This window comes from Tachyglossus aculeatus, chromosome 5, assembly GCF_015852505.1.
Source record: "Tachyglossus aculeatus isolate mTacAcu1 chromosome 5, mTacAcu1.pri, whole genome shotgun sequence".
Classification (NCBI taxonomy): domain Eukaryota; kingdom Metazoa; phylum Chordata; class Mammalia; order Monotremata; family Tachyglossidae; genus Tachyglossus; species Tachyglossus aculeatus.
In genome coordinates this window covers 99,153,607-99,181,104 of record NC_052070.1, presented here as the reverse complement: position 1 = coordinate 99,181,104, position 27,498 = coordinate 99,153,607, and the positions used below count along the sequence as shown (strand labels likewise).

At 44.8% G+C, this 27,498-nt stretch overlaps 1 protein-coding gene and 1 non-coding gene across 2 annotated transcripts in view; both read right to left on the bottom strand.

Annotated features, from left to right (window-relative positions):
- AGBL1 (ATP/GTP binding protein like 1) overlaps positions 1-27,498 on the bottom strand; it is a 655,387-nt gene that overhangs the window by 530,930 nt on the left and 96,959 nt on the right. Inside the window, exons 7-9 of the mRNA XM_038747354.1 lie at positions 12,225-12,433; positions 6,430-6,595; positions 4,069-4,136 (exon numbers count right to left, since the gene is read on the bottom strand). Coding sequence (XP_038603282.1) covers positions 4,069-4,136; positions 6,430-6,595; positions 12,225-12,433 — 443 coding nt within the window. The remainder of the gene's footprint in view (positions 1-4,068; positions 4,137-6,429; positions 6,596-12,224; positions 12,434-27,498) is intronic.
- On the bottom strand, positions 3,521-3,658 carry LOC119929102. The gene has a single exon (XR_005451243.1). It is a non-coding gene; the product is annotated as a small nucleolar RNA SNORA7 (small nucleolar RNA).

The window sequence follows — 27,498 nt, the reverse complement described above, 5'->3', positions numbered from 1 at the left end:
GGCTTGGGCCAAGGCAGATACACTCTGGGATCAAGAGTCCACAGAAAGGAACTAATTAGGACCATAGAGGTTTGCCTTAGGTCTTGCAGTCTTCTCCCTTTCTGTTCTATTGTGCTCTTCCAATCACTTAGTATACTGTTCTGCATATAGTAAGCCCTAAAAAAATGGTATTGATTGACAGATTGATTGCCTCTGCCAGTCTCATTCCCACTGTGGCTTAGATTGCAATGATGCATGTTGTAAATTCACACTGAAAGATTAAAAGAAAAAAAATCCCACACTCTTCTCTCAGTGGCTCATGGAAAGGAAGCAGCAGAGCCTAGTGGAGAGAGCCTGGAAGTTAAGAGACCTGTATTCTAATACAGTGTCTGCTATTCACTTACTGTGTGATCTTGAGAAAGTCAATAGACTTCTCTGTATCTCGGTTCTTTCATCTGTAAAATGGGGATAAAATACCTGTTCTCTCTCCCCCTTAGACTGTGTATTCTGGGTGAGACAGAGACTACGTTCAACCTGATTAATTTGCATCTACTCTGGTGCTAAGAACAGTGCTTGGCACATAATAAACACTTAAATACACTGATAATTATTATTATATCTGCTAACCCAATACAGATACACAGTACTTGGGTAAGATGGAGAGGCAGTGTGGCACAGTGGAAGAGCTGTAGCCCTGCAAGTTGGTGGTAACAGGTTCTAGCGGTGTGACTCAGTGGACAGAGCCCGGCCTTTGGAGGCAGAGGTCATGGGTTCAAATCCCAGCTCCGCCAATTGTCAGCTGTGTGACTTTGGGCAAGTCACTTAACTTCTCTGTGCCTCAGTTACCACATCTGTAAAACGGGGATTAAGACTGGGAGTACCCAGTGGGACAACCTGATCACCTTGTAACCTCCCCAGTGCTTAGAATAGTGCTTTGCACATAGTAAGTGCTTAATAAATGCCATTATTATTATTAACTTGTCTACTGTATGCCCTCAGGCAAGCCACCTAGTTGCCTGCTACCTCAGTTCCCCATCTGTAAAATGGCGATAATAATATCTGAACACTACCTCGCAGGGGTATTGTGAGGAGCAAATGAAAGTTACTAATGAAAGGTGCTTTGGTAATAGAAGCACCAAATAGAAACTTGGATTTCCAGCTCTTACTAGAGTGCCTGGCATAGATAAGTGCTTTACAAATGTCATTTAAAAATTACAAAAACTAGGGAAAATGAGGGGGCTCTGTTCAAGCTTTGAACAACTGATGAGGCCAATCAATTATATAGACTTTTTTTAAATAGGAAATTTTGTAAAACCGAATAGAGAAGAACTCCTCTTCCCTGGAGCATTCTACCCCTGTCTTCAAGTCTTTATGCCCTGATTCTCATCGTGTTTGAGCTCAATAATAACAATGATAATTTCTTATTTGCTTACTGACTGTACTATGCACTGTACTATATATATATATATATCTATCAGGTCCCACACAAGACTCATACTCTAAATAGGAGGGAGAACATGTATTGCCCCCCCCCACATAGGAAATTGAGGCACAAAGAAGTCCCAGGCCACACTGCTCCATTCCTGCCCAGCTTTCCATATCACACATTTTCTACTCCACAACTGAGTAGAATCCTGCAACCGAGAAGATAATTCCACTCCTCTCCTGCTGAAGTAGAGATTTCCTCCAGTAGATTATTCACAATGCCCATTTCACTCTCCCACCTCTCAACCTTTAAATCCACTTACAAACACTGTCTGCTTCATTTCCAAATTTCCCTGAGAAGAAAGATGGAAGGGAATTTCCTAAAGCCACACATGGAGGCAAAGACCTTTGATAGGAAATTGTCAGCTCCATGCCCTGCCTTGACAATCTTGCAATAAATTCCACAGGCTGAGAACTCCACTTGTGGAAAGCTAGCTTGTTGGCTGTAACCTTTCCTGACCTTTATCTATCCTGCAAAGCAGCTCTTCCTGCCCCTTAATATCTGGTCTCCCATTAGAGTGCTAAATCTTCAACTGCTTCATGGGCTGATGAATTGCTTCTGCCCCTGGCCCAATCTGTTGGCTGCTTTATTTCCCAGCTGAGCTTTGTTTGCTTTCTGGGTCCCCCTGCAGTTATCCACGAAGCTGAGAACCCCTTGGAAACTCTTCCAACTCCAGCTGCAGCCAATAGACAATGGACTGCTTCCCCTCCCACATCAGATATGAGCGGAACCACACACAGTTTATAGCACTCAGACATCTCAGAGCAAGAGACAGACAGAAGAGGAGGGGAGAGGGGGAGTAGCATTGATGAATGACAGGTATCAGCATTGTATTATTCAAATAATTTCAAGCCATACTTCATAGCAAAGATCCAATTTGCTCCTGATGATGGCAAAAATGATTCTATTTATCAACATGGCCATGCAAAGACCAGGGTATCAGTGGGACTTATAACTTCAAGTCAATGCGGTGTGTCATTCTTTGGATATTTCCGAGAAATACTTGAGGGGTGAGCCACTGTCATGATGTTTATAGAGAAGGCAGGGTGCCTTGCAGTTACTCTGACCCATTTACTTCCACAGCCATTCTATTATGCCCATTTTCAGAGGAAGAAACTGAGCCCCAGGGATTTGAGGGAACTCGGCCAGCCCAGTCAATGGGTTGGAAGTTGAACCAGAACTAACATTCCCAGTATCAGCATGAGAAGCAGCATGGCTTAGTGGAAAGAGTACGGGCTTGGGAGTCAGAGCACATGGGTTCTAATGCCGGCTCTGCCACTTGTTTGCTGTGTGACCTTGGGCATGCCACTTCACTTATCTGTGCCTCAATGACCTCATCTGCAAAATGGGGATTAAGACTGTGAGCACCACATGGAACAACCTGATTACCTTGTACTTACCCTAGCGCTTAGAACAGTGCTTAGCACATAGTAAACACTTAACAAATACCATTATTATTATTATTATTATTAATAATAATAACCTCTTGGTAGAGAAGCACCATGGGGTAGTGGAAAGAGCCTGTGTTTGGGAGGCAGAGGAGCTGGGTTCTAATCCCAGCTCTGCTACTTGTCTGCTATGTAACCTTGGGCAAGTCACTTACTTTCTCTGTGCCTCACTTCTCTCATCTACAAAATGGGGATTTGATACCTTTTCTCCCTCTTCTTAGACTGTGGGTAGGGACTGTCTCTATATGTTACCAACTTGTACTTCCCAAGCGCTTAGTACAGTGCTCTGCACACAGTAAGCACTCAATAAGTACGATTGATGATGATGATGATGATATGAGACCTAATCATCTTGTGTCTACCCCAGCACCTATATAGTGCTTGACACATAGTGTTTAATAAATACACTGAGAAGTTTTTTTAAGTGGTATTTGTTAAGTGCTTACTGGTTGCCAGGCACTGAACTAAGAATGGGGGCAGTGTATCCAGAGAGTTTTCTTGGTGAAAATATGGAAGTGGTTTCTATTGCCTTCTTCCACACAGTAAACCTGAGTCTCCACCCTTGACTCTCTCCCATGTTGCTGCTGCCCAGCACAGGAGAGTTTTGACTTGTAGCAGATTGCCTTCCACTCTCTAGCCACTGCCCAAGCTAGGAATGGAATGGGTATGCCTCTGCATGACTCTGTCCCCCATAGCGGAGACTGGTAGAGTACTGGAAACTCTCCAGGTGCAATCCTGAAAGGGGAGAAGAACTAGAGTAGTTACAAGGTAATCAGGTTGAACACAGTTCATGTCCCACTATGTCCATCCTGATTAGCTCGTATCTAACCCTAGTGCTTAGTACAGTGCCTGGCGACTAGTAAGCATTTAACAGATGAGGCAACTAAGGCACAGAGATGTTAAGTGACTTTCCCAAGGTCACACAGCAGACATATGGTGGCGTCATTGGAATCCAGGTCCCCTGGGCCCTGCTCTTGCTGCTTGGCCACACCCCTTCTCAAGAAGTTAAGGGACTTGACCAAGGTCACCCAGCAGGGAAGTGGAAAAGCTGGGATTAGAAACTAGGTTCTAATTAGACTCTAATTAGACTCTTTCCACTAGGTCATTCTGCTTCCCTAGGAAAGGCAAGCATGGGTAGGGGGACTGGGTACACACCTCCTCCATCTCTGGATTTTCAGAATCCGAGTCCTTGTCCACTTCCTCATCATCATCTTCAAAATCCTCTGTCCAGGGGACAAAAAATAAGATGAATCGAATTGACTTACTTATTTGAACCTCCCGGGAGATGGGGTGCTGCGATTGAAGGCTTCACTTCAGGAACTGCAGAATCCACCAAACAGTCCATGTACAGACACTGAGTCATGTTGGGTCTCACAGAGGCTGGTGACCAATTCATCCTCCTTTGAAACTTAATCCTTTCCATCCCTCTGCCAAAGTGGTTAACACCTCAAGAGTGTGGGAGTGTGGGATAATTTCTTTGTGTTCATGTCTTTACACCTCACTGGTGATCTGAAGTATTACTCCAGTGAGATGCGGATACACTGTGCCTCCATCAGGAGCATTGCGAGTTGGAGGCTGTAGCCAGGATCATTCATTCAGGCACACAAATTGTAACTGTGGAAAATGAGGATGGGAGTTTTGGTTTTAAACACCCAATTGTCCTCATCTGCCACCTAAACTGGTCTGCTTCAACATGTAAAAGCTTTATTCCTCACTTTAGTGTGCTGGTGTTGGCCCGTCCCCAGAGAACACTGTGGATTGTGTTCCATAGAGTCTAAGCTCCTTGTGGGAAGGAAATGTGTTCACTTCATCTCCTCCAAGAGGTCTTCCCAGACTAAGCCCCACTTTTCCTCATTTCCCACTCCCTTCTGCATCACCCTGACTAGCAAGGTACCTTTGCTCTCCCCGTCCTCCCAAAGCCCCACAGCACTTATGTATATATCTGTAATTTTATATATTTGTACTGATGTCTGTCTCCCCCACTCTAGACTGTGAGCTTGTTGTGGGCAAGGAATGCCAGTTTATCTTTGTATTGTACTTTCCCAAGCATTTAGAACAGTGCTCTGCACACAGTGAGCGCTTAATAAATACATTTGAATGAAAATGAACTTGGTCATTCTGTACTTTCCAAATGGCTAGTACATTGTTACATGCCAAGTGGGTGCTCAATACATACTGCTATTATTAGGCTGAAACTATTAGAAGCAGCACTACCCAAGAAAGAATCATTTCCTGTCAGCTGGATGAGATTCGTGACAAAAATAACTTCCCCCTCCAAAAAAATTTCCGACTTAGTCTCCCCTTCTCAGTGCTTCCCCTGGCTTTATGTTGCAATGTTTCAGGATGGCAAGCATGTTGCCATTACTACAAGGGCTCACTGCTACAGAACTATACAGTGTTACTGTTACAGTGCCTTAGATATAGCATCAATTAATGGTATTTATTGAGCACCTACTGCGTGCAGAGTAGTGAACTGAGCACTTGGTAGATATTTAAAAGAAATACTGAACCTGGGGGATTCTAGAGAGGTAAAAGGTATATTTGTAGTGGAACTAATTTGGAAAACCTACAGATGCTTGGGTAATGGGTATCCTCAACTGGTCGCCTGATACTCTCCAGATGGAGGTGTTTCCCCTTGAAAGAGGACAGCTGGGTAAATTGGGGCTACTTTTTGAAAATCAAGGGCAAGGAAAATCATGGAGATGAAGGCCTGTTGCAGAGCAAGAGAGGTATGGTGGTGGAGGCAATATCTATGTTGCAAGCATTTCTAGACTGAGCTGTTTTTTAAGACTGCATTCTTGGTCTAAGTGGGAGGAGCTGAAAGCAGTAGGGTGGGCTGACCAGAGCTCTAAGGCTCCGCTGCCACTGTCCCCAAGGCTTCTGATGTGATTTGACACCAGAAGGAGTAGCAGTCCAGGAAGTTCAAAGTCTCATCCAAAGCAGTTCCTGGCTCCAGTGGACCAATTGATATTGGGACAACTCTGTTTATCCCAGAATCTCAGCCCCAAGATCCAGAGAGGCACCTAAAGCCCCATGGTACACAAAGGGGGAGGATTTTGTTGTTTATCTCGCTGGAACAAAGACCTTATACTCATTCAATTGTATTTATTGAGCACTTACTGTGTGCAGAGCACTGTACTAAGCGTGGTATTATACCCAGCTGGTCTCTGTGGGGGTCCCAAACAGAGGCACCTGAGGAATTTCAACCCAACTCAGAATGCTGGGCAACAATTCCCACAACTCCATCTTGGGGTACATTCTACCTTGTTGGGTAAATGAGTAGTTAAAAGAAAAATTAGTCAAATCAAACTAGGCCGGGGGCCTTGTCTAACAGGGAATATCTGCATTCCCAGTGGCACTATTCCCTGGAGGCTTATGATTCATTGTGAACTTTCTCCTGGAGTCTCTTGGAGCAGGGGCTGGGGAGTGGGTTGAAATCTGGTCTTCCAGGTGGCTCTCTCCCAGAGAGATTTCTATGTTGAAACTCAGCCAATCTCTCTCACCCTACAATGTTACCTTCATTTTCAGCCCAGGGTGGTCCGGAGAAGATGTTTCCAGGATCAGGAAAGGAATATGCACTCCTGGTGGAAGCTAAGGGTAACAGGCATTTGGGGTAACATTTCCGCAGGATCTGCAGCACAACTGTCACAATGGGGTCCAAACTCTTGCTACCCAGGCAGTCCTAAGAAAAGAGAACATGACCACATGAGACCCCTTTTTCCCAGGATTATTTTCATTGGAAGCACTTTAGGAACAAGTCAATGAAGGAATACAGATATGCACACATGTAAACATTTGGTCTTTTCAGCCACACTCACGTGGGTAGAAACTCAATCAATCAATCAATCGCATTTATTGAGCACTTACTGTGTGCAGAGCACTGTACTAAGCGCTTGGGAAGTACAAGTTGGCAACATATAGAGACAGTCCCTACCCAACAATGGGCTCACAGTCTAGAAGGGGGAGATAGAGAACAAAACCAAACATATTAACAAAATAAAATATATAGAATAGATATGTACAAGTAAATAAATAGAGTAATAAATATGTACAAACATATATACATATATATAAGTGCTGTGGGGAAGGGAAGGAGGTAAGACGGGGGATGGAGAGGGGGACGAGAGGGAGAAGAAGGAGGGGGCTCAGTCTGGGAAGACCTCCTGGAGTAGGTGAGCTCTCAGTAGGGCCTTGATGGGAGGAAGAGAGCTAGCTTGGTGGATGGGCAGAGGAAGGGTATTCCAGGCCAGGGGGATGACGTGGGCCGGTGGTCGACGGCGGGACAGGCGAGAACGAGGCACGAGGCAGAGAGAAGGCTGATGCAGTAGTCCAGACGGGATAGGATGAGAGCTTGAATGAGCAGGGTAGCAGTTCGGATGGAGAGGAAAGGGCGGATCGTGGCAACTCAGCATCAGAACAGTCATTTCAGAAAACAAAGGAGAGCTAAATATTCATGTGCCCTTGTACATGGGGTGGATGAATGCTCATGGCAACCTATCCATGGTATTTGAGCACTTACTGGGTGCAGAACATTGCACCAAGTGCTTGGGAAAAGTACAATACAATTGAGTTGGTAGACAAAATCTTTCCCAACAAGGAGCTTACCAGCTATAGGGATAATAATAATAATAATAATTATAATATCCCGTCTGGACTACTGCATCAGCCTTCTCTCTGATCTCCCATCCTCGCGTCTCTCCCCACTTCAATCCATACTTCATGCTGCTGCCCGGATTGTCTTTGTCCAGAAACGCTCTGGGCATGTTACTCCCCTCCTCAAAAATCTCCGGTGGCTACCAATCCATCTACGCATCAGGCAGAAACTCCTCACCCTGGGCTTCAAGGTTCTCCATCACCTCGCCCCCTCCTACCTCACCTCCCTTCTCTCCTTCTACAGCCCACTCCGCACCCTCTGCTCCTCTGCCGCTAATCTCCTTACCGTGCCTTGTTCTTGCCTGTCCTGCCATCGACCCCCGGCCCACGTTATCCCCCGGCCCTGGAATATCCTCCCTCTGCCCATCCGCCAAGCTAGCTCTCTTCCTCCCTTCAAGGCCCTACTGAGAGCTCACCTCTTCCAGGAGGCTTTCCCAGACTGAGCCCCTTCCTTCCTCTCCCCCTCGTCCCCCTCTCCATCCCCCCATCTTACCTCCTTCCCTTCCCCACAGCATAAATAAATAAATATATATATATATATACGTTTGTACATATTTATTACTCTATTTATTTATTTATTTATTTTGCCTGTACATATCTATTCTATTTATTTTATTTTGTTAGTATGTTTGGTTTTGTTCTCTGTCTCCCCCTTTTAGCCCACTGTTGGGTAGGGACTGTCTCAATATGTTGCCAACTTGTACTTCCCAATCACTTAGTACAGTGCTCTGCACACAGTAAGCGCTCGATAAATATGATTGATTGATTGATTAATAATAATAACTGTGTTATTTGTTAAGTGCTTACTATGTTCCAGGCACTGTTCTAAGCAAATCAGCTTGGACACTGTCCCCATCCCTCCTGAGGATCACATTCTCAAACCCCATTTTACAGATGAGGTAACTGAGGCCCAGAGATGTGAAATGACATGCCCAAGATGGTAGAGCCGGGATTAGATAAATCTGTGGTACTTGCTAAGCACTTACTTTGACCCAGTTTCAGTCCCACATGGACTTCACAGTCTAAGAGGGAGGGAAGATAGGTACTTGGTCCCCATTTAACAGAAGAGTAGACTGAGGCACAGATAATGTAAGTGACTTGACCAAGTTCACACACAGCAGGCAGGTGGCAGAACTGGGGTTAGAACCTCAGTTCCCCAACTCCCAGGACCAAGCTCTTTCTCCCAGGTCATGCTGCTTCTCCATATGAATTCTATATACAGCAAGGAGTTAGAGAGGAAGAGAAAGGGATACATACACTATTTTTCAGTTTCCCTGAAGATCAGGAGAATAGGTTCAATACAAATACCTTAAATCTCAATTTGGAGGAACTCTGTGTTTCATCTTTTCAGGCATCAGATCTGCAAACCCAGGTGGTGTCCCTTTTGTGGCCTAGTGGATAAACCATGGGCCTGGGCATCAGAAGGACCTGGATTCTACTCCTGGCTCCACCACTTTTCTGCTGTGTTACCTTGGGTAAGTCACTTCACTTCTCTGTGCCTCAGCTACCTCATCTGGAAAAGGGGGATTAAGACCATGAGCCCTATGTGGGACAGGGACTGTGTCCAACCCAATTACTTTGTATCTATTGCAGTGCTTAGTACAGTGACTGGCACATAGTAAGCACATAATATCACAATTATCATCATTATTAGTAGTAGTAACAGAATACAGGTAGCACATTTTTTCAACAAGATAGATCTAAAATTAATCAATTAAGGTACTTGTTAAGCACTTAATATGTGTAAAGCACTCTACCCATATGGGGCTCACAATCTAGTGGGGAGGAAAGACAGGTATTTAATCCCCATTTTACAGATGAAGAAATTGAGACAGAGAATTTAAGTGACTTGATGATGATGATGGTATTTAAGTGCTTATTATGTGCCAAGCACTGTTCTAAGCGCTGGGGTAGATTCAAGGTCATCAGGTTGTCCCACATGGGGCTCACAGTCTTAATCCCCATTTTGCAGATAAGGGAATTTAGGCACAGAGAAGTGAAGTGACTTGCCCAAAGTCACGCAGCTGACAAGTGGCGGAGCCGGGATTAGAACCCATGACTTCTGACTCCCAAGCCTGGGCCCTAAGCCACGCTGCTTCTCTAACTTGAGATTTCTAACATGTGACTTGCTCAACTTGCTCAACTAGCAAACTAGTATGACTTTCTCAAGGTCACGCAGCAGGCAAGAGGCAAGAGCCAGGAATGGAACCCAGTACTGATTCCCAAGCCCACGATTTTCCACTAGGCCACACTCCTTCTCAGTTCCTTTATTTCTTCTTTTTCTTAAATAGGAACATTCGTGAGCAAATAGTCTAGAAGAGGGAACAAACCACACGTGGATGAAATGTGCAGACAACAGCAACCTCGCAGCTGTTAAACATCACTCCAGAAGGACTCTTCATGAGCCCAGAGAGGCTAAAAAATTGGGCACCGCAGTCCAACAAAAAGCAATTCAGCCTGGGAAAGTTGCGCTGAAGGAGTATAACCTAAAATGGGGCTATTTGTGGACGAGAGATGCTTCAAAAGTGGTTATGAAGGAAGAGCCCTGGAGGTCATGGTGGATGGGAAATTAGATATGGTTTTACAGTGTATGGGATTGCAGCAAAAAAAGGGCTAATTTGTTCATGGGGGAACTCTTCCGGGGCCAGACTTGGAAAACAACATCCTTTTTGGCTCCATCGTGGCCTCTGGTGTACTCAGGTGAGGATAAAATTGGAGGCAGTCCAGGGGAGAGTGACCAAAATGATGGAGAGTAGAAAAACTGACTAATGGGGAAAGATCAGTGGAATAAAATATCTATGTGACTTGGCTACATGAGGTCTAAGGGGGATTCTTGGGAACGGCCAAAAATCTTTGGTGGAAACTGCCCAGACAGAGATGATTCTTTATTATTATTATCATTATATTATATGACATAATTATATATTATTAAATATTAATAATATAACGATAAGTTAACAGTATAATAGTGTTTATATTATCATAATATTATAAACATTATTATATTAACTTGTATTATTACTACTCTGTTATTAACATATTGCTATATTATTATAATATAATATTATTCTATATTATAGTATTTGTTAAGCGCTTACTATGTGCCAAGCACTGTATTAAGTGCTTTGGTAGACACAGGATAATTAATTAATTCATTCAATCGTATTTATTGAGCACTTACTGTGTGTAAAGCTCTGTACTAAGCGCTTGATAATCAGGTCAGACATAATCCCTATTCTACAAGGGGCTCACAGTCTTTATAGGAAGGAGAACAAGATATTTAACCTGGCACAAGGGTCAGAAGACACGACCTAATTAGAGCATTTAAGAAATTCTAAATCTGAGTTGAAGTTGAAGACCTTAGCCTTAATCAGATTGGTCAAGTCACTGGTGTTTCTCTCCTATCCCTGGACTGTATCCTGTCTCCAACAGTGGCATCAGAACATTTGGAGTTACAATAGGTCAGTTGAAGCAGCGTGGCTTAGTAGAATGAGCACGGGCTTGGGAGTCAGAGGACATGGGTTCTAATTCCGCTATGTGACCTTGGCAAGCCACTTAACTACTCTGTGCCTCAGTTACCTCATCTGTAAAATGGGGATTAAGACGGTGAGCCCTACATGGGATAACCTGATTATCTTGTATCCAGAACAATGCTAGGCACATAGTAAGTACTTAACAAATACCATAATTATTATTAGTATTCCCAGGCTTCTGAACGAATAACCTAACTTTTCCTATCATTACTTATTCATATAAATGTCTCTCTTCCCTTTAGACTGTAAGCTAATTGTGGGCAGGGAACAAATAAGCTAACTCTTATATGGTCCTTTCCCAAGCACTTGGTCCAATGCTCTGCACATAGTAAGCAGTCAATAAATACCATTGATTGATTATGAACTTATTCTTCATAAAGTTATGTGCATCACTCTTGAACCTCCTGATACTTTTGATAAACTCTCTCAGATAACAAAGTCATTGGGAGAGTGGACACCTGAAAAATCTATGAGAGGTATCAATCAATCAATGGTATTTATTGGGCACTCACTGTCTGCAGAGCACTGGACTAGGTGCTTGGGAGAGTACAATACAACAGAGTTAGCAGAAATGTGACTTAGTGGATAGAGTGCCTTAGTGGATTGGTCAGGTCACTGGTGTTTCTCCCCTACCCCTGGCCTGTGGCACCAGGACACTTGGAGTTACACTAGGTTAGTTCAAGCAGCGTGGCTTAGTGGAGTGAGCACAGGCTTGGGAGTCAGAAGGACCTGGGTTCTAATCCCCGCTCTTTCCCTTGTCTGCTGTGTGACCTTTGGCAGGTCATTTCCCTTCTCTGGGCCTCAGTTACCTAATCTGTGAAATGAGGATTCAGAGTGTGAGCCCCATGTGGGACAGGGACTGTGTCCGACCTCATTAACTTGTATCTACTCCAGCACTTAAAATGGAGTTTGCCACATAGTAAGCACTTAACAAGTACCATAATTATTATTTAATTATTTTTATTACTACAACATAACAATATGAGAGTTGGTAGACACGTTCCCTGCCTACAAGAAATTTACAGTCTACAGTTCCCATATTTGTCCCAGAGAAAGAACTCCCTGGTTCTTGTGTTGCTGGTAACGTTCATACACCCCAAGAAAACCACACGAAGAGTCACTTACCTGCAGGATGGAAAAGAGGATCTCCATGCCCCGGGCCCCCAGGAAGGCCTCTTGGCCAGACCGGATGTTGGTGATGTGCTTGAGGCACAGCATGAGACCCTGGCGGATTTGCGTGTAGTTGTTGGAGGAGTCGTTGCTGTGCCAGTCCTGGCATAATCTGAGTAGCCCCCCGACATAGCCTCTGTTGACGGCCCGTCTGCTGTTGGACTCTGAAACCGAGGAGGGAAGATTGCGTCAGACTCAATCCCCCTCTCTCCCGTGAGTCATTCAGTTAGTACTATTTATTAAGCATTTACTATATGCAGAGCACCATACTAAACACTTGGGAGAGTACGACAGACCAGTGTAAGGGACACATACCCTGCCCACAAAACGAGCTTACAGTCTACAGTCTGTAGAAGCAGAATGGCATAGTGGATAGACCACAGGCCTGGGAGTCCGAAGGACCTGTGTTCTAATCTCTCCTGTGTTCTAATCTCGGCTCTGCACTTGTCTGCTGTGTGACCTTGGGCAAGTCACTTCATTTCTCTGTGTCTCAGTTAACTCATCTGTAAAAAGGGGATTGAGACTGTGAGCCCCATGTGGGACAGGGACCTTGTCCAACTCGACTTGCTTGTATCCACCCCAGCACTTAGTACAGTGCCTGGCACATAGTAAGTGCTTAATACCATCGTTATTATTACTACAGTCTCCCGACCAAAGCTGCTGAAGATGTTGGAGGGTAGGATGATCAGAAAAAAGAAGATCCCCCCGCCCAAGCTTCAGGTTCTGGGCAGCACGGCAGAACAGGTTGCCTGCCCCCAAAATCTCAGTTTAGGACCCCATCTCATTCCTCAGAGCACAGGGCTCGTCTGGCTATACTGAGTTCGGTAACATACACAAACTGACAGCAGTTTCTTTGTCATGGCTGTGCAATGTTGGAAGTCTTGTGGTATGCTATTATTTTTTAAGGTATTTGTTAAGCCCTTACTATGTGCCAGGCACTCTTTCAAATGCTGGGGTAGCTATAGAGTCCATGTGTCCGACCTGGGGCTCACAGTCTTAATCCCCATTTTACAGATGTGGTAACTGAAGCACAGAGAAGTGAAGTGACTTGCCCCAGGTCAACCAGCAGACAAGTGGCAGAGCCAAGACTAGAAACCAGGTCCTTTTGACTTCCAGGCCTGTGCGTTATCCGCTAGCCAATGCTGCTTCTCAGCTGTTGGAGTGAAGAAGTTTCAGTAGGTCATCAAAGTTGATGGGTAACTGAGCGCAAATGCAAAGATACCATGAGATTGAATGTTGTTTGTTTAATTTGCTTGTTAAAAAAAATCAATCGGTGGTATTTAGTGAGCATCTATTATAGACAGAGCATTCATTGGAGAAGCAGCATGGCTCAGTGGAAAGAGCCCGGGCTTTGGAGTCAGAGGTCATGGTTTCAAATACCGCTCTGCCAATTGTCAGCTGTGTGATTTTGGGCAAATTACTTAACTTCTCTGTGCCTCAGTTACAGTAAAATGGGGATTAAGACTGTGAGCCCCCCGTGGGACAACCTGATCACCTTGTAACCTCCCCAGCACTTAGAACAGTGCTTTGCACATAGTGCTTAATAAATGCCATCATCATTCATTCATTCAATTGCATTTACTTAGCACTTACTGTGTGCAGAGCAGTGTACTAAGCACTTACAGGTCTAAGTGATCAGGAGAATAGGCCAAAAGCAAATGACACAGTCCACTCCCTTTAGGAACTTACACCCTGTTTTAGTCAACTTCCTAATTGGTCCCTCCCATCCACCCCCACAAAAAGGACCAGATAGCACACATAATCCCTCATTAATCATAATCGGATTGGACATTCACTGGGATTGAACCTCAGGATTTATTCACAGCTAACAGGATGTGGGAAAAGGTGGTGGAGGAGGACATGTTAAATGAAATCATTCTTCAACAGTAACTTAATTTTCTCCTGTAAACAAACACACACACATACACTCTCTCTCTCTCTCTCTCTCTCTCTCTCTCTCTCTCTCTCTCTCTCTCTCTCTCTCTCTCTCTCTCTCTCTCTCTCTCTCTCTCTCTCTCTCTCTCTCTCTCTCTCTCTCTCTCTCTCTCTCTCTCTCTCTCTTTAAAATATTTTAGGACTTCTATCTGCTTCACCAACCAGGTTATCATGGCATTTGTAGTCAACAATTTCTGAGACTGGGTGCCATCATTTAAAATGCCCAGTAAACGATTATTTAAAATACAAAATTACCTCCCAATATTTTCCCCCACCACTGTTTCTCTCCTTTACAAAGAAACAGTGATAAAAATCTATTTTCTCTTTCCTAGGTTTCAGAGGAGAGAAGCAGTTTAACCCAGATTTACTCTCCCTGATTTCTGGTTTCGGGAGTTAATTCTCAAGTTACAATAAAGTCAGCAATAAACTTTCTAATCAGTTACACAGCAGCAGAGAAGCTGGCTTAGAGGAAAGAGCACAGGCTTGGGAGTCAGAGGTTGTGGATTCTAATCCCGACTCCGCCACTTGTCAGCCGTGTGACTTTGGGCAGGTCACTTAACTTCTCTATGCCTCAGTTACCTCATCTGTAAAATGGGGATTAAGACTGTGAGCCCCATGTGGGACAACCTGATCACCTTGTATCTGCCTCAGCACTTAGAACAGTGCTTGGCACATAGTAAACACTTAACAAATACTATCATTATTGTTATTATTATTAAACTTGATGTTCTCTACAGCAATCAAAATGCCATGAGTTCTTCCTTTCTCTCCCCTTACCATTCATTCATTCATTCATTTATTCATTCATTCATTCATTCAATTGTATTTATTGAGCGCTTACTGTGTGCAGAGCACTGTACTAAGTGCTTGGGAAGTACAAGTTGGCAACATATGGAGACGGCCCCTACCCAACAATGGGCTCACAGTCTAGAAGGGACTAGAAAGGACCAATTAAGCATCTCTACTCAGTTTCAGTATTCTGCCATCAGAAAATCTCCCTTCTGTCGACTCTAAATTCCTTATGCAGCAGATTCACTCAGGGATGCTCTGAAATTCTCACAGGAAAATCAGAGCAGGAACATCGACCTGATGGGAGTGGGGAGAAGGGTTTCAGGAGGGGAAGTTATTTTACTTTGTTGGGCTCTGAGTTCTTTTAGCTGTCTTTTTTATGGTGTTTATTAAGCACTTACTAGGTGCCAGGCACTGTACTATGTGCTGGAGTAGCTATGAAATAATCATGTTGGACTCACTCCATAACCTATATGTGACTCGCAGCTTTAATCCCATTTTCCAGACGAGGTAACTAAGGCATGGAAAAGTTAGGTGACTTGTCCAAAGACAAGTGGAAGAACCAGGATTAGAATTCTGATCCTCTTACTCCCAGGCCCATGCTCTTTCCACAAGGACACGCTGCTTCTGTCTTGGATCAAAGGTATTTATTAAGTGCTTAATGAATGTAGAGCATTCATTCAGTCATTCATTCAATCGTATTTATTGAGCGCTTACTGTGCGCAGAGCACTGTACTAAGCGCTTGGGAAGTACAAGTTGGCAACATATAGAGACAGTCCCTACCCAACAACGGGCTCACAGTCTAGAAGGGGGACTGTACTAAGCACTTGGGAGGGTACAATACAACACAGTTAGCAGACATGTTCCCTACCCACAATAAGCTTGCAGTCTAAAGGGGCAGACAGAAATTAATATAAATAAATAATTTATAATATATAATTTAAAAGTATGTACATAAGTGCTATGGGGCTGAGGGTTGGGTGACTATCAAATGTCCAAAGGTCACAGATCCATGTGCATAGATGATCATGAATCTAAACCACACAGCTATAATAATTATCCCCATGGCATCAATCAATTGAGTACTTATAGAGTTTTTACTATGTTCAGAGCACTGTATGAAGCACTTTAGAGAGGGTGGTATACCAGATTTGGTAAAGATGTTCCTTGCCCACAAGGAGCTAACAGTCTAGAGACACAGCATTCTGAGAGAACTGGTTTATGAGGACTATTGGGTACTGAGAAAAGTTCATGGTTACCACTTAATATTTCCAGCACCCAGAAGTTTAATTTAATGCATAAGGAGAAATGTGGGAGTTGGAAGAAGCAGTACTAATAGTATATATTAAGCACTGTACTAAGCACTGGGAAAGAGGACAAGGGCAGAAATTAGACATGCTCTCTGACCCTCAAGGGACTTACAATCAAACTATAGAAGAAGCAGCATGGCCTGGGGGATAAAGCCCAGGCCTGGGAGTCAGAAGGACCTGGGTTCTAATCCTGGCTCTGCCACATGACTGCTAGGTGATCTTGAGCAAGTCACTTCACTTCTCTGTACCTCAGTTACCTCAGTTACCTCGTCTGTAAAATGGGGATTAAGACTGTGAGCCCCATGTGGAACATGGACTGTGTCCAACCTGATTATCTTGTATCGTAGTGCCTGGAACATAGTAAGCACTTAACAAATACCGTTAAAAGAAAAAGTTGGGAGAGGGGACTGGTGGAAGACGTAACAATAAAAATACTAAATTCAAATGTAAGGTAAAGTCAGAAGCACACAGAGGCAAAACAAACGGAACAAGTACTGAGGCTAAAGGATCAGAGATACGGCTCTCTGCAACTCGTAGTTAAGCAGTCACAGTTGCCTGCTCAACACACAGCTGCACACAAAAGTTTTTTGGGTCAAACTGCCACTGATTCTCTCCATCCCACTCCAGACATGCCTAGCCAAATCTTAAAGCCAACACCTCCTTCCCTATCTAGTCTATGTCCTAGAGAAAAGAGCACAGGTCTTCGCATCAGGAGACACGACTCTGGTTCCTCCGCTTGCCTGCTTTGCAACCTTGGACGAGTCACTGAACTGTTGTGTCTCAGTTTCCTCATCTGTAAAATGGGGACTATATACCTGTTCTCCCTCCCCAGTTAGACTGCGAGCCCTGTGTGGGATCTGGGACTGTGTCTTATCTGACTGTATTGAATCCACCCTCTAGACCTATAGGAATTGTGTAATACCATAGTTATTACATAACCATAAACTCATAAAAACCAACAAATTTCCTTAGATACATAAGTAACATGGACCATTGCAAAGAGCAAGGGCCTGAGTGTCAGAGGACCTGGATTCCAATCCTGGCTCTGCCAAATGTCTGCCGAGTGACCTTGGGCAAGTCACTTAACTTCTCTGTGACTCAGTTACCTCATCTGGAAAATGGGGATTAAATTCTACTCCCTTTCACTTAGACTGTGAGCCCCATGCGGTACAGGGACTGTGTCCAACCTGATTAGCTTGTATCTACCCCAGCACTTAGAAATTTTCTTGGCACACAGCAAGCCCTTATCAAGTACCATTTTAAAAAAAGCACAGGCCTAGGAGACGGAGGACCTGAGTTCCAATATCAGCTCCACCTGCTGTGTGACCTTGGGCAGGTCACCTAACTTCTCTGTGCCTCAGTTCCCTCATCTGCAAAATGGGGATTCAAACCTGTGCTCCTTCCTAATTAGAACGTGAGCTCCATGTGGGACCCGATTATCTTATGCCTACTTACTACTTTCAACACCCCAAAGTTTAATTTAATGCTTAAGGATATGTGTTGGGGGGTGGAAGTAGCAGTACTAATAGTATGCATTAAGTGCTGTACTAAGCACTGGGAAAGAAGACAAGGGTAGAAATTAGACATGCTCCCTGACCCTCAAGGGGCTTACAATCAAACTATAGAAGAAGCGGCGTGATCTGGTGGATAGAGAACAGCCCTGGGAGTCAAAAGGAGCTGGGTTCTAATCCTGACTCTGCCATCCAGCGCTTAGAACAGTGCTTTGCACATAGTAAGTGCTTAATAAATGCCATTATTATTATTATTATTATTATTATATGACTGCTGTGTGCTTAGTACAGTGCTTAGTATAGGGCTTGGCACATAATAAGCCCTTAAAAATACCATGATTGTTATTATTAATATCATTATCATTGTTATTATTAATTTCACTTTTCCAAGTGAATGTGTACTCTCCAATGAGTACAAAGGCAAGACTGTAAGCTCTTTGTGGGCAGGGAATGTGTCTGTTTTCATTGTTATATTGTAGCCTACGAAGTGCTTAATAAAGTGCTTTGTACACAGTGAGTGCTCAATAAATACGATTGAATGAAAGACATGCAGTAAGGGTACAAGTGTGCCCCCATAGACTGGAAGAGAAAAAGAAACAGGAATCCTTCTCTGAATTTAAGCCTCTGCTCATTTCACTGATTGACTACCGTTCCCAATGGATTCTAGAAAATACAGCCGTGCGGCTTCTAGGAAATGTTGTTCTTAGGCTTCCAGTGCCACCGAAATAAGTTTCCTCCTGCTTCTTGATCTCTTCACCTCAGTCTCTGACTCTGGTAGAAGACAATGTCATTCCTAGTGATCCTGAACAAGTAAGGAACACCTGAGAGCCAGTTAGAGAGTGGCTGGAAGTAAAGGGTATTCCCTGAGCTGGTCAGAACCCTACCCACCCCGGTCCATAGGGGAATCAGTTCATAGAGATTGCATCCCAATAGGCCAGTAATGCCTTGGGTTTGTCCCTCTTTCTTATGTTTGTTCTTCAGTGGAGATGATGCCCCTCCTTCCTCCCCATAGGGATAACCCCAAGCACTGGCTTTTTCTTTCAAGAACAGGACCAGAGACAAACACGTCACCCCACGGCAAATTGGAAATAAGCTTGATTTTGGCTTCCATGGCAACAAGTTGCATTGATTTATGAATTCCCCTCACTTTTCATGTGCTACAGCTCTGGGAAGGTTAGAGGAAACACATCCAAGTCTCCTTGATGCACACGCGCGCACACACACACACACACACAGAGACATGCACACACATTTACACACCCACAAGCACGTACATATGTCCCAAGTCTTGAGCTCAGCAAGAACAGACTCCAGCCGTGGTGATTTATTGAAACTCCCCTTGGAGTGCGAAAGAGTGAGAATCACACACCAGGACTCCAAGTGCAAAGCTAAGGGAATAATGCCTTGACACATTTGGCAAATGATAATCCAAGCCCGAGATGAATGGGGAGAGATTTTCCTGCCACCTCTCTGCGTGAAGAAAGCCTGATGGAAAAGGGGTCCTGGTTTTCACTGAAGCCTTCCTAGAGCCTTTAATTATTATGCTAAGAACTCAGAGTTTCAGATCATGAAGATTTATATTAGATACACTGATCAAAATGAGACTTATGGTAGGTTCCTTACTCAATCTAATGCACAGAACATATAAGCCAGATGTGCAAGTTTAATGCCACTACATATTTTGACCAGTGAAATACATAGTTCGTTGGTGAAAAGTTCACTGTGTACAATATCATCATCATCAGTGGTATTTATTGGGCATTTCTTGTGTTCAGAGCACTGTACTACGTGCTTGAGAGAGTACAACACAACAGAAGTGGTAGGCTCGTTCCCAGCCCGCAGTGACAATATAAGAATAACAGTGCTTTGCAAACAGAGTTAACAATAAATATGACTGAATGAAGGACACATAACGATGCCATTCTTTGAAATCACAGTCATGATAGTGCTGTTAGGTTCTACTCACCTGTGAGGGTTTGGCAGAAAAGACCTATGCAATCTACAGAAGGTGGCAGGTTAAAATGGTCCTTAGTCCTTTGATGTGATTTTCACTTGGTGTGTGAGGGTACCTTTTTTTTTTTTGAATGGTATTTGTTAAGCCCTTATGCTATGAGCCAGGCACTGTACTAAGCACTAAGGTAGACACAAGTTAATCAGGCAGGACACAGTACCTATGGACCGTAAGCTCCTTGTGGGAAGGGATCATATCTACTGATTCAACTGTACCGTGCTTTCTCAATCACTCTGCACCTAGTAAGAACTCAATAAATACCATTAATTGATACCAACTGGGTGAGGGTATAGTGGTTCCTGCTGCTGTTGAGGTCTCAGGGATTCAATTTCTGGGACCACAGGCTGCATCTGTTATAACAACAATAATAATAATGGTATCTGTTAAGCACTTACTTTGTGTGAGGCACTGTACTAAATGCTGGGGTGGATGCAAGCAAATTGAGGTGGACACAGTCCCTGTCCCATGTGGAGCTCACAGTCTCAATACCCATTTCACAGATGAGGTAACTGAGGCCCAGAGAAGTGAAATGATTTACCCACGGTCACCAAGCAGACTGTGGATTTGGATTTTGGATTTGAACCCATGACCGTGCTCTAACCACTACACCATGCCCAACTAGCATCTGAGCTCACTGTGGGTAGGAATGTGTCTGTTAGAGAAGCAGTGTGGCTCAGTGGAAAGAGCACGGGCTTGGGAGTCAGAAGTCATGGGTTCTAATCCTGACTCTGCCACTTGTCAGCTGTGTGACTTTGGGCAAGTTACTTAACTTCTCTGTGCCTCAGTTCCCTCATCTGTAAAATGGGGACTGGGATTGTGAGCCCCACGTGGGACAACCTGATCACCTTGTATCCCCCCAGCACTTAGAACAGTGCTTTGCACATAGTAAGCGCTTAACAAATACCATCCTTATTATTATATTGTCTTCTCTCAAGTGCTTAGTACAGTGCTTTGCACACAGTAACTGCCCCACTAAATACGATTTAATGAAAGAATGAATGAATGGGCACAGGGGTGACCGGGTGAGAGGATGGGGATGGCTCAGTGCAAACCATCACGATGAGTGTAAAAACAACTCAAAAGCATGTCCTGCTGGATGTAAGTAAGGCAAAACTTTCTTCTCTTAACCACTGCTACCTGAGCAATGGTCACCCAAATAGAGAGGCGCCAGAAAGGGAGCCTGATTTTAATTCTATGGATGAAATGTGCACGCCTAAAGGAGATTCTTTTTAAAAGACACTCCCATTCATGGGTGCAGCTTATTATCAGCAGCATCATTTTCAAAGTGAATGAAAACTATACATGTTTGCCACCTGCAGGGCCTGTCTCTCTTTTCAGATACGTCTCGTGTTCCTCCCTTCCTCCCTCTCTTACCACCATTTTCAACTGTTTGCTCTCCAATGGCTTCTTCCCCACTGCTTCCAAAGATGCCCATGTCTTGCCTAAAAAAATACCTTCCCTTAACCCCACAGCTCCCTCCAGTTATTGCCCCATCTCTTTCCCACCATTTCTCTCCCAACTCCTTGAGAGAGTTTCCAATACCAGCTGTCTCAAATTCCTCTCCTCCAAATTTCTTCTTGACCCCCTCCAATCTGGCTTCTGTCCCCTTCACTCCACAGACACCACCCTCTGAAAGGTTACAAATGATCTGCCTCTTGCTAAATCCAATGGCACTACTCCACCCTAATCCTACTTGATCTCTCAGCTGCCTTCGACACTGACGTCAACCCCCTTCTCTTGGTAACATTATCCAACCTCAGCTTCTCTGACACCATCCTCTCCTGGTTTTCTTCCTATCTCTTTGGCTGCTCATTCTCAGTTTCCTTCATGAGTTTCTTCTCTGCCTCCCAGCCCCTAACTGTGAGCATCCCTCAAGGTTCAGTTCTGGGTCCCGGTCTATTCTCATCTACACTCACTTACTTGAAGAACTCATTCACCCCCATGGCTTCTACATCTACCTCTATGCAGTTGAATTCCAAATCTACATCCCCAACCTGGGTCTCTCTCCTCTGTGGTTTCACATTTCCTTCTGCCAACAAGAAATTAGAGGCAAGAGATATGGACTATGGAGCAACTGATATTTGTTTTTTTCATGGTAATTGTTAAGCACTTCCTATGTGTCAAACACTGTTCTAAGCACTTGGGTAGATACAAAGTTAATTAGGTTGGACACAGTCCCTGTCCTGCATGGGGCTCATAATCTAAGAAGGAAGGAGAACAGGAACAAAGGCACAGAGAAGCTGTGACTTTGACAGGATCAAACAGCAAGCAATTGGCAGAGCAGGGATTAGAACCCAGCTCCTCTGACTCCCAGGTTCTTGCTTTTTCCACTAGGCCATGCTGCTTCTCAATCAATCCATCAATTAATCAATGATATTTATTGAGTGCTTACTATGTGCAGAGCACTGTACTAGGAGTTTGGCAGAGTACAACGTCCTGTGGGAAAGCTGAAATGTGGGTTGGTTTCATGGCCATTGTACCTTCTGGGCTAGGATGTTCCTGGCAAAGGCCAGTTTGCAGTCAGTCCAGATCTGAACATGGACTAGGATGAGCCAGAGAGGGACTGTAAGCTCATTGTGGGCAGGGAATGTGTCTGTTTATTGTTGCATTCTGCTGCTGTCGGAAAGTTTCGAGATATGATTTAGATTTATGAGATGCAAGAGGAGGAAGGGAAAGCTTTTGTTGGAGGGCAGGAGCTTGTTGTAGACTGTAAGCTCATTGTGGGCAGGGAACGTGACGTGTCTCAGTTACCCCATTTTCTCCCCTATCCATTCTCACCTCTGCATTTATTAGATTAATGCCTGTCTCCTTCCCTAGACAGTAAGCTCACTGTGGGCAGAGACTGTGTCTGTTAACTCTGTTTTATCGCACTCTCCCAAGTGCTTAGTACAATGATCTGCAGAAAGTAAATGCTCACTAACTACCACTGATTGATTGATTGATTGATTGATTGAAGGGAGTAGAATATGTGGAGCTCTGGGAATGAGGAGGCTAAGAACTGCTTTAGGGAAGCCCTCAGACCTTCTTCCCATAGGACGGCCCCTCAAGGCTTTCCTGAGGGTGACCCAGAGAGCCCTTAGGGCCTGGGAGTCATTAGGACCTGGGTTCTAATTCCTGCTCTGCCACTTGTATTCTGCATGATCTTGGTCAAGTTATTTCACTTCTCTGGGCCTTAGTTACCTCATCTGTAATAATGGGGATTAAGACTGTGAGCCTCACGTGGGACATGGACTGTGACCAGCCTGATTACCTTGCCTCTATCCCAGCGCTTAGTACAGTGTCTGGCATAGGGTAAGCACTTAACAAATACCATTAAAAAATCAACAAAGAAACATTACCTTGCTTCCTCATATATTGCTGCAAATGTTGCTGCTTCTGCTGCTGCTATTTGGTTGTGGCATACTTTCCTAAGCACTTAGTACAGTGCTCTGCACAAAGCAAGTATTCAATACTATTGATTCTCCAATCCACTGGGGCCCGTTTTCTTCGGTAGATCAGACTTTTCTCTCCAGCCTGGAAGGCGTAGTAGTGCAGCAGTAAAGTCAAACCTCTCTCTCTCTCTTTCTCTCTCTCTCTCTCTCTCTCTCTCCTCCTCCTCCTCCTCCTCCTCCTCCTCCTAAAGTAAATAGGACTTTTTGGGTTTGTTTGTCTAATTCTAACTTGTCAAGCTCTACTAATCCTCCACGTGGTTTCTGACCCGTTTATGCTGAGCTTCACTGAGTCATGAGCCCCAGACTTATAGAGATGAGTTTCACTCCACCAGTGACGCTATGTTTGGGGAAGGTTTAACTCCCTGCCATTATATCTTTTCAGCGAATTGTTTTTTTCTCCCAACATAAATATTTCCCTCCTTGATGGGCCCCAGCTTGAGAGAAGCTCAACTCTTAGCTACTCAAATACGGTTTTCTCCCTGAAAAAGTCAAGTGTTTGTAGAATAATAGAGACTTTGCTTAGATAAGATTAGAAGGAAAAGTTACCCTTTTCAATGAAGTCCGGTCAATGATGCTCTATCAGAAGCTGGAAGGAGCTCTGCGCATCTCTTAGTGTCTTAGACCAGGAGAGCTTCTTTTCGAATGACCTTTATCCGCTTAGGGTTTGTTTGTTTTGGGCTGAAAAACTTTAATTGCCAGGAGTGAAAATCCCTTTATCAAATCCCAATGATTTTATTCATGATTTCCTGCTAATCCCCAAACATCTGCCATGTTTACTAACCTCAACAATTGCTAAAACCCTTCCTTCTCCACCTTTAAGTCAGTCAATCTTTTCTCTGCAAATGGCTTGGGGAGTTTTGCAAAAGTCAATAGGTCTATAAAACTCGAAGAAAGGTGATTCATGGGGAAAACCAGGAGGCCCACCGGTTCCAGAATAAAGTCAGCAGCTCCCTGAGCCCGACAACCGAACTGGTGAACAGATCGGTGTCCCCCGATACTGCCTCCTGCCAGAAGGCTGGGGAGGGAGACCAGCTGTCTGCCTTTTGGCTACTGCGGCAAGAACTCTGCAGAGCCAGCGGCCACAGCGGCAGAAGCCAGAGGAAGAAATCACTGCGAAAGGCGAGTATTGCCAAAGGAGTTTGGATATTTCTCACCCCCTCTGGTCTCTGTTGGACTTCACATTGGGCAGCAAAAGGGAAAACTCTGGCAAAATAGCATTCCCGTCAACCACATAATAATGATAATAACTGTGGTCTTTGTTAAGTGCTTACTATGTGCCAGGCACTGTACTAAGTGCTGGGGTGGATACAAGCCAATTGGGTTGGACGCAGTCCCTGTCCCATCTGGAGCTCACAATCTTAATCCCCATTTTACAGATGAGGCAACCAAGGCACGGAGAAGCAAAGTGACTTGTCCAAGGTCACAGAGCAGACAAGTAGCAAAGCCAGGATTAGAACCCAGGTCTTTCTTCCCAGGTCTGTCTTCTTTCCACTAGGTCACACTGCTCCTCTATCACCTGCTGCGTCTTCAACCAGGGGATAGAGCGTTGTTCTAGGACAAATGGGTTCTGTCTGTCACTGGCTCACAGGAGCAGAGGCCAGAAACAAATGCTACATTGTGCGGTGCCTTCTCACTCTTTGCCCTCTGTGCTCCAGCGGAAAGATGACTGGCAGGGGTGACACAGTGTGAGTGGCCCTATGTAAGCCTTGATGCTAGAAGCGATTCCTCATTTCAGGATAGGGACTCATCAGCTGTACCTGATGGGAGACTCCATCATCCCTCCTCCGATTACTTCCACTCTGCTCTGCGCCCCCATATCTGCCTGTGTGGATAGATTCCATGGCATCCCAGGGGAACTGGGAGTTGGTCTGGCATCAGATGTACTTGTCTTTTCTCTGTGGCTGGTGGACTTAGACCAGACAAGTCAAAGGCTTATGCGATCCATGTTTACTCTTCCACTCTTTCAATATATCAAAGTGGGGAGACGTCTTGAGGTAGTTAACAGAGTTAGCTTGGATACCACGGATCCATGACCACATGAGCAGCTTGGCCTAGGGGGTACAGCACGGACCTGGGGGTCAGAAGGACCTGGGTTCCAATTCCAGCACCATCTCTTGCCTGCGGGGTGACTCTGGGCAAGTCGTTTAACTTCTCCCTGCCTCATTTACCTCATCTCTAAAATGGGGATTAAGATGGTGAGTCCTGTGTGGGACAGGGACTGTGTCCAACCTGATTAGCTTGTATCTACTCCAGTGCTTAGTAATGATAATAATGATGATGGTATTTATTAAGTGCTTACTATGTGCAAAGCACTGTTCTAAGTGCTGGGGAGGTTACATGGTGATCAGGTTGTCCCATGGGGGGACTCACAGTCTTCATCCCCATTTTACAGATGAGGTAACTGAGGCCCAGAGGAGTGAAGTGACTTGCCCAAAGTCACAGCTGACAAGTGGCGGAGCCGGGATTTGAACCCATGACCTCTGACTCCAATGTCAGTGTCTGGCATATAGTAGGTGCTTAACAAATACCAGAAATAAAAAGCCTTGGAATCTGAAGATATGTAGGGGAAAAGTGATTAAATATTTCAGGACTAATTGGTCTGATTTAGTTCAACTAGCTGAGGCTTTACCACGTCCCTCCTGTGTTTCCATGATTCCCTGAAATTTCCTGTTTGGGCCAGGGGGATTGAGGTCTGGAAGAGGGATTGGTACCCAGTGCTAATAATAATAATAATAATTGTGGTATTCTTTAAGTGCTCACTATGTGCCAGGCACTGTACTAAGTGCTAGAGTAGATGTAAACAAATCGGGTTGGACACAGTCCCTGTCTCACGTGGGGCTCACAGTCTCCATCATCGTTTTACAGATGAGGTCACTGAGACCCAGAGAAGTTAAGTGACTTGCCCAAGGTCACACACAGTAGACAAGTGGCAGAGCTGGGATTAGGACCCATGACCTTCTGAGACCCAGGTCTGTGCTTTACCCACTACGCTGTGCTGCTGTAGTCTTACATTACAACTTGAGTGTGAGACATCTGCCTTAGAAAAGGGTTCCAGACCCATCTTCATTCTCCCTGGCACCCAGACAATCTCCCATCACAGGGCCAGATTGAATCAAGGCCCTTTGGGGCTGTAGCCCTAGGGCCCAGGGTTAGGAGGGGCCCCTGGCTATGCCATGGAAATGTGTGATTTGAGCCGTATGGCAATTGTGAGCCTCCTGACCCTTCTAATACGGCAGATGCTTGATACTTCTGAAGATGGCACCCAAAATGTTGTTTGCCAAAATGACTGCCGCACAGACACAGTGAACAGAGGGGACAGGGTGGCACTGACATTAATCTGCAGTCTCTGGTGCTCAGCCTCTCTCCCCTTCTCCTTCTGAGGCTGCACAGGCATGGTGGCCATTTTACGATTGACCACTCTGTAAAGGAAGAGAGTGGCTGACGGAGGAGCAGTTTTTGAGGAAGTTGGATCACAAGGGCCTGCCCAGTTGGAGCTCAGTTCTGTTCACCAGGAGTTGTTTTAAGCTGGCCCTGGCTCTGCCACTGATCCTATCATTTCCCCACATCCTCCCAGCTGAGCACAGCCCCAGAGACGAGGCAGTCAGTGCCAGGCAAGGTTGTCTGTCTAAGGAGAGGTTATCCGCAAGGCTGGCTGGAAACAGGGACCCTGTCCGCTTAAGTGGCTCAGCCCCAGTTTTAGTGTCTCAGACACAGCAGATGAGGCATGACTGTGGGAATCTGCTGGACCTCCCCTTCCCACTCGGGAGTCCCAGCAAAATCTGATGGGTGGAAGAGGACCTGGAGAGTCAGAGAATGGGCCAGGCATGGTAGTCTGTTTTTGCAAGAGGGATTAACCCAGTCTCCTTTTCTCACTTGCTTGCACACTCACTCTACTCCTCTTTCTGCTGCCAGGACTGGAGAGCCATTTAATAATAATAATAATAATGGCATTTATTAAGCACTTGCTATGTGCAAAGCACTGTTCTAAGTGCTGGGGAGGTTACAAGGTGATCAGGTTGTCCCATGAGGGGCTCACAGTCTTCATTCCCATTTTACAGATGAGGCAACTGAGGCAGAGAGAAGTTAAGTGACTTGCCCAAAGTCACATAGCTGACAATTGGCGGAGCCAGGATTTGAACCTTGTTAATTATGATGATGATGGTGATATTTGCTAAGCATCTTCTATGTACTGAAGCACTTGCGCAAGTACAAGATGACCAGAATGGACACAGTTCTGGACC